This window comes from Plectropomus leopardus, chromosome 13 (assembly GCF_026936395.1).
Source record: "Plectropomus leopardus strain MGB_pleo_1.0 chromosome 13, ASM2693639v1, whole genome shotgun sequence".
Lineage (NCBI taxonomy): Eukaryota > Metazoa > Chordata > Actinopteri > Perciformes > Serranidae > Plectropomus > Plectropomus leopardus.
In genome coordinates, this window is record NC_142188.1 from 4,669,616 (window position 1) to 4,680,894 (window position 11,279).

The 11,279-nt window shown below is 39.8% G+C and overlaps 1 protein-coding gene across 3 annotated transcripts in view; it reads right to left on the reverse strand.

The window, feature by feature from the left end:
* LOC121954821 (uncharacterized) overlaps positions 1-11,279 on the reverse strand; it is a 53,413-nt gene that overhangs the window by 40,541 nt on the left and 1,593 nt on the right. For 2 of the 3 annotated variants that reach the window (XR_015778422.1, XR_015778420.1), the window contains exons 2-4: positions 7,065-8,851; positions 5,885-6,285; positions 1,274-1,452 (exon numbers count right to left, since the gene is read on the reverse strand). Coding sequence is in view for 1 of the 3 variants with exons in the window: in XM_088086544.1 (XP_087942670.1) it covers positions 221-404 (184 nt within the window). In the remaining 2 variants the exon portion in view is untranslated. Of the gene's footprint in view, positions 1-220; positions 508-1,273; positions 1,453-5,884; positions 6,286-7,064; positions 8,852-11,279 lie in introns of all 3 variants that reach the window. The other variant, XM_088086544.1, reaches the window with a different exon arrangement.

Consider the following 11,279-nt stretch of genomic DNA (forward strand, 5'->3'; position numbering starts at 1 on the left):
CACACGCCTTTCCTCATGCACCTGAAAACCTTAAACAGCAGTGCATTGACAAGGATTATTTGTAGCAACTGAATCAGATGAAAATGAAAGATAAATCGTGATATGGGGCCGAGCCCCCCGATACCCTCTCATCCCACTCGTGTGTAGGAGGTTTAATAATACTTTGTAAATTATTGAAGGATTGTTGTTTAGGTCGTTAGACATAGAGCAAAGTGAGTACCTTTGGACAGATTCTTGAGGGTGTAAATAGCCAGTCCGATGGCGGGCAAACCAATGCTGAACGTCAACCAGCTGATCACTTGGGCTACCTGGACTGTGGCGGGTGTAGTGGCATTGCCAGTGACATTGCCAGTGACGTTGAGGAGGACGGGGACAGTTGTTGTCACTGTGTTGCTGTCAGCCATAAGAGGCCTCACGGTGGCTATTTATATGTTCAGATCAAACCAGATTAGCATTGAGATCCTCAGAGTGCCGCTCAGCTGATGTTGTGATGAAGAACATCTCAGTCTAGTTTCAGTCAAAACAAAGACCAAAATCAGTTCTTTGGATAAACAAAATGAACATCTTATAGTTGTTACGGTCTTGATCGTGACATTTTTAAGAGAGATTTCAGTGTATTTTTGCTGTGAAGGCACACAGCCGAGGCCAGATAACTAAGAGTGCTTAGTTATCTGTCACCCACGACTGCTGATGTGTAAAGTCAGTCCAAACTTGGCATAAAGACTGAGACCATCCAATCTGGCACCTCTGGACAACCCTCATGGTTTTTTTTGTTTTCAGATATGGCATAATATATTTTTGTTAATGTCGGATTTAAACAAAACAGTTTTCCGATTAATCACACTCAAAACAATCTTGTTAAATCATTTACATGGTCAGGTACAAATAAATAAAGGAATTATCCCAGATTTGGTTGAGAAACTCAAGAACTAAATTTTGCTGTCAGCAGACCGAATCACAGTAATTTTTGTGTAGAAACCCCCACACCACGAACATAAAATAAGATATATTGTGTATTGAGATACAGCCTACAAAAATGGCAATATCATTTTCAGCCCATATCACCCAGCCCTGATACTGAGCATCCAGACTGGGGGAGGGGAATTATTTTTACATTGTGAAAACGGAAGGTTCTGGTTACAGTTTTTGGCCACTATGGGGCGCAGAAATAAGATGACAAAATAAAAAACAGCATTATCACATCACAAAGCCATTATGGTGACCATGTAAGGAAACAGCTGCTCATATACACAATAGGAAGTCCAATACTCACTCTCTTTTTTGCTCTTGTTTGGTCTCCACCAACTCTTAAGAAAAATATCTGTTCGTTTAGCCGCTGAATGCTCCACTTTCCTCACCAGCTGGTCTCTGCCTGTGTCCGTCTGCTGTTTGGTGCTGGGCAGGTAGTGTACAGTGGGTTTACTGGAGCTCGTCAGATGAAAACAGCTCCTTCTGGAAACAGAGAAAACTGAGACTGAACCACACAGGAAGTGTGCAATAAGAGCAAAACTATAATCTAAAAGAGGCTGAAAAGAGCAGGAGATAATTACCCAACAGGTGTTTTTAACAGTACAATAAGTTGATGTTCATGTCAAAAATACTGATTATTGCAGGTTTAATATTCCTTTCAACACTGAGCTGAAATTGTCAGTATCCTTTGAAGCCAATTTTTGTTTTTTATCATAATTTACATATTTGAAAAATAAAAATTTGGCTTAATTCCTTGAGGATTTTTTTGTGTCACTTGCTTAAAGGCCCCATTTTAAATTTTATCCTCATTTACATTTCCAAAAAGCATTAATCATCTTGAACCATAATCTTACCTGCAGTAAATGCTGAGTCAACTTTCATCCACGAAAATACCCTTCATTGTAATCCCAACTGGTTTTTAAAGACCTTACTGCTGAAAAATTAAGTTATTCAAGATTAGTGTTGAATCCTGTTTAAATATCTCTATTCCCACTCGAGGAGTGAGAGGCAACTTGTCTGTCTGAATATCAAAGGAGATGTTTAAGTCCTGGTTTGTGTGTGTTTGCGTCAGGTCTTTTACTTGGAAGTCATTTATTGCAGAGCCTTCTTATCTCCACAGAGCTCAGCTGGCTGCTTTGAATGAAGCCTGGATGTGCTGAATATTCTCCATTGGTTTACATGGATCGCTCTGTGTGTTTATGATGATGCAGGGGGTGAAATTTGCATGAAATACTGATGTCAATATACAGCAACTGCCTTTATCTAATCTTTTTTCCTGTTTGTGTGTGTGGCTCTAAATAAAAAAGGAGCACTTCACCAATGTCACATACAAAAATCAATTTACCTGTCATAAGGAGTACTACTTCAGCTGATCTGTGCCTGTATTAAGTCCTCTGTGTCCCAAGAGGAGCTGTGTTAAGTCAGAAGAAACAACCCTGATGATGAGTTAGGTCATCTAGGTTATCTTGCTTGGGCTTTAATGAATTTTTAATAGGCGGCTGTGTTACAAACTGGACGTGCAGAGTTGGTAAACAAGAAAGTAACCTCCGGTATTTGTGCTAAAGTTTCAAATTTGTGACCTTTGCTGTCCCAGTGTCAGTATCTTTAGATGCATCAAAACCTCCAATGGTACCCCACTGAATTTTTGACAACTCGTGTTAAGGAGCAAAGCGTTTACAAATGGGTCCCAGTTTAATGTTCACACGCATGAGGGCAGATGGTGCGATTCATGCTCCTGCTGTTGGTTTCACGCTATTCCAGTGACCCACAGTGGTGTTAATGTGCAAAGAGAAGCAGTAATGCACCCAAAAAGGAGTGACCAAGCCAATATTTGTATGTGGTTTCCATGTGGATAATAAAATTGGCTGAAAATGGGCCCTACATGGGATTGCCAATGGGTTTCATATTGGCTTATGTGGCATCCACTTGGGTACCTCGCCTATGTGGGCTACTGGCATGGGGTCAATATGGAATCCCATTTCAGGCCCATTTTTCATCCCATTTATTACCCACATGGAAACCACATACAAATGTTGGCTGGAGAGGAATAAGACAGGCTGGCAAACAAGGCTGTAAACTAATCACGGTCAATATATTTTTAAAAATCCTAGTCGGGAAAAACTGAAACATAAATTAGATGAATAACATAATCATATCTAGTTTATTTAATAAAAAACATGGTCTAGACCTATATGAAAAGTGACTTTAGATGATTTCTGTTGTGATTTGGCGCTATATATAAAATAAAATTAATTTGACCTTTTGGGGGGACAGGGTCTCGTTGGGTGGGGTGGTGTGAGGTGGAAATATAATGGTAGGGGGAACACTGTTAATAGTGTCCACTGATTTACACGTTACCTCGAATTAGTGTGATATTTGCTTTGAGGTATGTTTTGTCTCATTTGGTGGGTGTGTCAAAGGTGTTACCCAAAGCACCATGTTTTCCATTTAAATTAAGTTTTCTACATTCGTTTGGGCTGTATGTGCACCTGTTAGATCAGGAGGAGGGCCAGAAAAAACAAATAAGTCAAATTGTTTTGTAAATGAGAACAAAGGTTTTATATATATATGAATATATAAAGGTGTTTTATATATATATGACTGGTGCTGTTAGTTAGTTGCCCAAAATCTCATGTGATGGGATAAACTTTTGTAAATGCCTGTGAATGCAAGGGGTCATTTTTGAAATGGTTTCACACCATGAAAAGAAGTATGATGTAACAATGCTAAGAGAGATACAAAGAAATATGAGGACAATTAACTCACTATAAAAGGATTTAGAAAATCTTTTTTTTAAATTTTTGTTTAATGGTGAAAGAAATGCATTTGATGCATTTGTTAGACCTCAAAGAGATTAAAAATTGAGTTTGGATGGCAACAACTAAATGTTAACATAACTTTTGTTTATTTTTCAGAAAACTCCACAGAGCACTTTTAAGTTTAATTTAAACCTGACTGGCAGTGACATACTGTACTGTAATATGTAAAGATCTACACTGAGTTCAAAGTTCTAAAAAAATGAAAATGACGAGAAAGAAAAGGTTGGGAAACATTTCAAACTGTCTGTGCCACAGGGATACTGGCGTGTAATCTGAAGTACTTTGTTATCTGAAGAATGTGATACTGAGGCATCCCACTGGTTGAGTACTGAAGGTGTCGGCTTCAGTATTTGGCATGTAAATCATTGAACACGGTTTCCCGCGGCGGCACAGTTACTGAATAATAGAGATGACGCCACAGTCGACCCCACGGGCTGCATTAATCGCCCGAGGATAATAAATAAACAGCTGTTTGTCTTGCTGACAGCATCATTCAGACATATGAGCATTTCATGGCCACTGGAATGCGAGGAGCGTCCTCTTAAGCATTTGGAAGGAAAACATACTGTACATAGCAGACTATATACAGTCTACTGTATCTGCAAATATACAACCAGCAATAAATTGTTATGAATGACATACGATAGTAGTGCAATGGCGCAGAGTGCAAAGGGTGCTGGAATAAATATGGGATACACATGAGGTAGGTGGATATGACAGTAGTGATTAATAGTAACATGTTAAAGAATATTGAGTATTTAGACTATGAAATAAATAAATTACTGGTAAAGTGGATGCTTGGTGTAACAGGGACACTATGGACTGGTGTTAAGTGTTTATCAGTGATAGCCCGTGGGAAACAACTGTTTTTGAGTCTGTTTGTTTTGGCTTAAAGCAGAGATCTTCAGCATTTTTTAGGCCAAGGACCCCTTAGCAGAAAGAGAGACAGAGCAGGGACCCCCATATATTGTATAAAATTGAGCTCCATATTAAACTGAGCCAATAATATTGTGTAGGAAAGCCTAAAGTTCCATGTATAAAATGTCTTTTAATGGTGCAAACAATGTTTCAGGTATTAAATAATAATAATAATTATTTGCAGATTCATTCATTTATATCTAGTTTTTGGGAGGTGGAAAGTATTTTAGTCTCTTGCTCAAAATGCTACAAAGTGATCTATTAGGGCCCACAAGAATGTCCATACACTTAATTATAATACAGCTAATTGGTCAAAATGTTATGATATAATGAAACTAATAGCTTCTCCTCGCTGTTATGTATGGCGATTAAACATTTGCTAGCACAAATATTCATGGGTAACAGTTAGTCTATCATCAATGTTGTGCACTGTAAATCATGTGTTTTTTTTTTTTTTAATGAATAGGCCAATTTATCTTATCTAATATTTTGGATTTATATACATGCATATTATTAGACTTATTTATAACATTTTGAAAAAAAACCCCAACTAAAACAATAATTTGACAGCCCCTCTACAGTAAAACTAAAGACCCTGTAAGGGTCGTTGTCCCCCTGTTGGAGACCATAGGCTGCATAACTAATGGATGTAGTTACTGTGACTTCACACACTGGTTTGTGGACTTAGTTGTTTTGCAACCTTGAGGTCGGAATTTTGGCCATTCCCATTTTGGTTTCTTGGAGCCAGAACTGAGCATATTTGGATGAGAGGTTGAGGTTGTGAAGTAGCAAGGGATGGATCTTACTCACAAAATATGTGTAACTTTGGGCCTTAAAAAAATGTAAGTGGGCAAGTTATAACATGGGGGTCTATGGCGATCTACTTTGTTCTGAAGCCAGCCTCGAGCTGCCAGTTGATGACTTGCAATTTTGGGCACTTCAGCATTGAAGTGCCAAAAACTGCAGTTCCTATAATGACCACTTGAGGCTGGCTCCAAAAGTGCCACTACTGCACAGCTCCACCAAATATGGTTACTGCCCAAATATGGCTATCGCTGGCTAACCAAGATGGTGACAGCCCGGAAGCTGAACTTGAGGCTTCAAAATGGGAGTCCACAAACCAGTGGGTGAAATCAGAGTAGGTACATCCATTATTTTACTCAGTCTATATATGTTACCTGCCAAATTCCCAACTCTGGAGGTGTTTAAGTCCTGAATGGTGGACAGGCTTGCACCAGTGATTTCCTCTGCAGTCTCAACTGTCCATTGTGGTCTGCTCATGTCCTGTTCGGTGGCTGATCCAAACGACAAAGTGATGGATGTGCAGAGAACCGACTGGATCGACACCTCTTGAGACAGGTTGAACTTCCTGAGGAGGCACAGGAGGTACATCCTCTGTTGGGCCTTTTTTTTCTAATTGTGTCCATGTTGAAAGTCCACTTGTGGCTCTGTGAGATGGTGGATCCCACAAATCTGCAGGACTAGGTAACACAGTGCTGTTGTGTACAGTGATGGGGGGCAGTATTGGGGGACTCCTCCTGAAGTCATCTCCATTCATCTCCCGGTTGTTCTGACCACACTATGAAAGTAAACAAGAATGGAATATTAAAAGTTATAATTGAATGCAATGTTACTAATTTTCTCACTAATAGACAGGCTTAACATGTGCTGGCAGTCTTTTGGTATGAGCTTGAAATCTGACCTCGATCTTTTTTAGGAGTACGGGTGAGGGCTTCACGAAAGTGGACCATGCTGGGCTATATGTTACATGATGTAAGCTGGTCAATATACCTCGTCAAGATGTATATCATGTCATTTTTTTTGGTTAAAGTGCGTCATACACCATTTTTGGTAAAGGTCAAAGCCTTACATAAGCAGAGGGAACCAATCATGAAAGACTTTTATGTTCTGCTGTGTTATAAAAGAGAGCCTTGGACCCTCTTGATCCAGAGATGGAAGGGGACAATCTGACATTGAACCTTACGTACTCTTTCCAGAATGTGCTGATCAACAATATATATGTTTCCATCAACCGATCCTGAGTACAGAGTGTTCGAAGGCAGATTTCCACAACTGCAGCACCAGGGGCAGCTATTCAACCTTCAGGTTATATGCAGACCCAATGCTTACCTCAATGAAGCCATTGACTGTTATAAGTTTAACAGATGGATCGTCAGAGATGCAGTCATTGGTGTAAAGGAAGATGAGCAGTGGGGAAAGCACATGCATGTGGACCCCTGGAAGAGTTTGTATCTGTATAAACTTATGGGGATCCCAATCAAAGAAAGTAAAAATAAATCTTTAGGAAGGACCAGTACTCATCGTCTAGATGATGGATGTAATTTTCTTTAGCCTCACCTGCTGCACCTGGTCCATCACGAGATGGGTGAGTTTGGAGCAGAGCATTTATGAGATGATGACGTTGAATGCCAAGCTGAAGTCCACAAGCAGGATCTTTGTATATGTCCCTCTGAGGTCAAGATGTTGGAGGATCTAGTACAGTCCCATGTTGACTGCATCATCCACTGGTCCACTGAGTTGTTTTCCCAGTAGACCAAGTGCTTGTGGTCCAGTAATTGGGTTGTGATGTCCCTGAGGTGGGACAACATCACTCTATTGAAGGATTTTATGAGCACAGACATCAGGGTAATGGGCCTGTAGTTATGTAATCCTGTGATGGAGGGTTTCTTGGGGACCAGGATGATAGTGAAGCATTTGAAGGAAGAGGGGACTTCACAGAGCTCCAATGATCTAAAAAAGATCTGCATGCAGATGGGGACTAACTGGTCTGCATGCACTTAGATGCAGGAACGTCTGTCCTGCAGGCCTCTCCACACTGACACAAAGTTGCTACTCTGATCTCCTTAGTCTGTATCTTTCTGGCCTGGTTGTGAATCCCAGGACAGGGATGGAATAGCCCGCCTTAATCGATCTTGCTCTGCCTCTGATTGGCTTACCCTGACATTCTTACCCTAACCCTAACAAATCCCACAGCTCTTGCCTAACCCTAAAGGCTGTGCAACACCAAGCTGACGGTCAGCCATCCGCCCATGTTTGGCTGATGTCTGTGGCCCTTGTTGATGCTGTGCGTCCCAAACCATTAGCCCTTGTCGATTCTCACTACCTTTTTTTGGCTGATTCAGCTTGTTGAAAGGGAGGAGGTTGAAACAAACTTGTTATAAGAGGTAAGATTTTTCCTTACAAATTGCTCACTGGTGCACGTTAAATATGGATTTAACGGTGGATTGTGTTGTTGATGTGCTAACTGGCTACCTAGCATTATGGCAGTCTTCCAACTGCTGGTACGGAGGGGTGTTTCCTCTCACACAGGCGCAGAACATACATGCTGGTGTGTTCCTGTGCAACCTTTTGGTCGAAACATGGCAATGTGAGGGCGACAGAGCAGGGGTCTTTCGTCGCCATTAGTTTTCAGATGTCTGCTTGGTGTATCACTGCCTTCACAAAGCCGACTGAAGGCAACAAGTACCTGCCACTCACAGGGAGAGCAGGATGGGTCTTTTTTTTGCTGTCCTAGGGTTTGCCAATTTGCGTTTGGGAGCCCATCCTTACTCCTGAAGGCCTCCTCCTTGGCCTGATGAATCTGAGTTTTGTTGTAAACCAGGGTTTATTGTTGCTGTAGCTGCCGTAGGTTTTAGTTGGCACATGTTCTCACAAAAACTGATGTAAGATGTCACAGTATCAGAGTTCATCCAGGTCTGTGGCTGCAGCCTCAAAACCCTGCAATTAGTGCAGTCCAAGCAGGTCTGCAGCTCAGGCTCTACCTCGCCAGGCCATCTTTTCTTAGTCTTTACCAAAGGCTTGGAAAATGTCAGTTTCTGCCAGGAGAGTGAGGAGAGGATGAATCAGACAGTAATCAGAGAGTCCCAAAGCTGTGTAGGGAACAGAATGATAGGTGTCCTTTAATGTCATATAGTAATGGTCCAAGTTGTTTTATCCCTGGTGGGACACTTGATACATTCGTGGCAGTGGTTTACACTGTTAAGCCCTTTCTCATTGGATAAAAACCCATTAACACCAACTAGCATCTGGCTTTTGTCTTTAGTAGGAAAAGTTATAATTGGCATTCATTTCTGGGACAAAAGACTCTGCAGGAGTCACAGACACATACTGGCTCCAGCTCGGACCTGCAGTGATAGAAACATGACAACCAAGTGAACACATTCATCATATTTGTCCCTTTTCTGGTGCAATGCTATGACATGAATCGCCTATGCTGGCAAGTCCTGAAACCTTTTGTCATCTCAGCAACAAATTCCACCATCACCACCTGAGCAGTGCTTGCATATAGTTCTGAATTGGTCTGCACTGAGTGTTAAAGAGAGACTGAAAAAGTAACAAATAGGGCCTCACAATATGCAAATTAGATCATATTGCAATTATTTTGACAGAGTTTTGATTGCGATATCAATTGCAATTTAAATGGGAATGATCATTTTTGAATTTATTTTCCTGAAAAAAATAAAATAAAAGTGACAACATGATTTTTCATTTTTCATCTAGAATATGATTTGTGGGCTGGAGCATCTCTGTAGCACCGAGCTGCTTCATTTATAATGGTATGTTGGAATTGCCGCTCCTGTGATTTCGATTTTGCACTTGGCCACATTGCAGTTTTGATAGTAACAGATATAAAAATATGTACATTTTCACTGGTCTTGATGTTGCTTTCTACTGGTTACTAACAAACGCAACACAGCAAGAAAAAAACAGAAAGACGTCTACTGACGATGGGAATGGAATCTCACCTGCATATAGAAGCTAATTTGGGTGTAAAAATGGTATTAAAGATGCCAAAAACAATGTGCAGGGATTCTGGATGTATCAACATGGCTGGATACCTCAAAAGGTAAGTAAATTGGAAGAGCAAAGGGTAAACCGATATTAAAATAATTTATGACAAATCTTAGTGATCAGACTTTAAACCCCAAATCCTGATTTGATTATTCATATTGTTGATTTTAGGATGCTTATAATAATGGCGACAATTTATTTCCGCTTTCTCTGTAAGTATTCAGTTATTATTATATGTTGGTAGAGTTTTTGAATGAACATAATAAGAGGAAACAGCTGTGTCATGTACAGTCACCAGAATAGTGTTAATAGGGTTGATACTTCTAGCTGGTTTGGATTAAAGCTACACAATCTGCGGCAGTAACACTCTGACCTAATCCTCACTTTTAAAACGTCACTTTAGGCCAAATATGTACAAACATTTCAACTGTAATGGTGAGAAAGCTAAATGAAATAACATTTATACTGTCAAGGGACAGGAAATATGTTAAAATACTGTTTTGAAATAATGTGAAATGTCTTTGTAGAAATATTTTTTTTTAGACAATAAGAACAAAATTTAATGAAAAATGTTCTGCAAGTTCCCAGGGTTTTCTGTAGCTGTGAGATAACTCAGATAACTGATATTTAATAAAAGCCCAACATAAGTCTAATGTGTCTGTGTAATCTCAGTGTAATGATGAATATAAATCAAGCTTAACTGTAAATTTACCCTTACAGGACTCCATCTACTATGGTAAATAAATTTTGAGAACTCCAGCGGCTGCTCCTGAATAGCTGACGGGGCACTTTAATATACGTTGAACCCCCCTCTGGTCTTTTCAGTCGGCCTTTACAGACAATGTGTTCAGATCTTGCTACAGTTGACCCGTGATCAGCAGGGTGCTCAGAGGTGCTGTGTGTAGAGCTATTGTTTCTGTCAAAAGGCCCAGGGATGTTGCTTTGCATCATGGGAAAAACAGCGTGATGTCAGCAGGGGTACAGTCTTAATAACCTGCTGACTAAATGAACTCTGCAAATTCCAAGTTTATGCTTATCTTATGTTAGCTGATATATTTTTAATATAAAAAGCGTATTTTATTTGAATGAAAACCCACAAGTATCAATAACAAAATCTCTGAAAATAATACGCAGCTTGTGTTTTGTTTCTATAGTTTGCTGTACTATTGAAACAGTATGTTTATCTGCACTTAAAAGTGGCAGCCCTCTCCCTGACCTTACCCCAGCTCAGCAATGAGAGATCACATCAGTTACTCCACACTGAGACAGAAATAGAAGCCCTTGTACATTGCAATGCAAACCAGTACATCAGTGTGTGTGCTGAAAATGAAGAACAACAAGTCTTCTTTTAAGTTTGGCGACAATACAGTCTACGTATGACAAGGTTTTTAGAGAGGGAGGAGAAATGTAAATATAAAAGAGCATGGGAATAATCCTTCATAGTCTCACTAGACGTGATGAAAGTTGTTAAGTTGTTAAAAAGTGGGCATGACTGTTATGTTAAATGGTAATAGCGGAAATTATTTATTAATGGGTCACATTAATTGGAGACAAGAGGACAAATTGTTATTGTCCTACCTTTTTCTTTCCACTTATAAATGTTTCTTGTTTTCTGTATTTCATTGACACTCAGTCTTTCCTTAAAACCTACATTTACATATATACATGTAGCCTTTATATATATATTTTTGTAGCTATTTTTTTCTATGAGTGTACATTTATCTGCTCTTCTTATATGCCCACCCCTTGTTAAATTTAAAA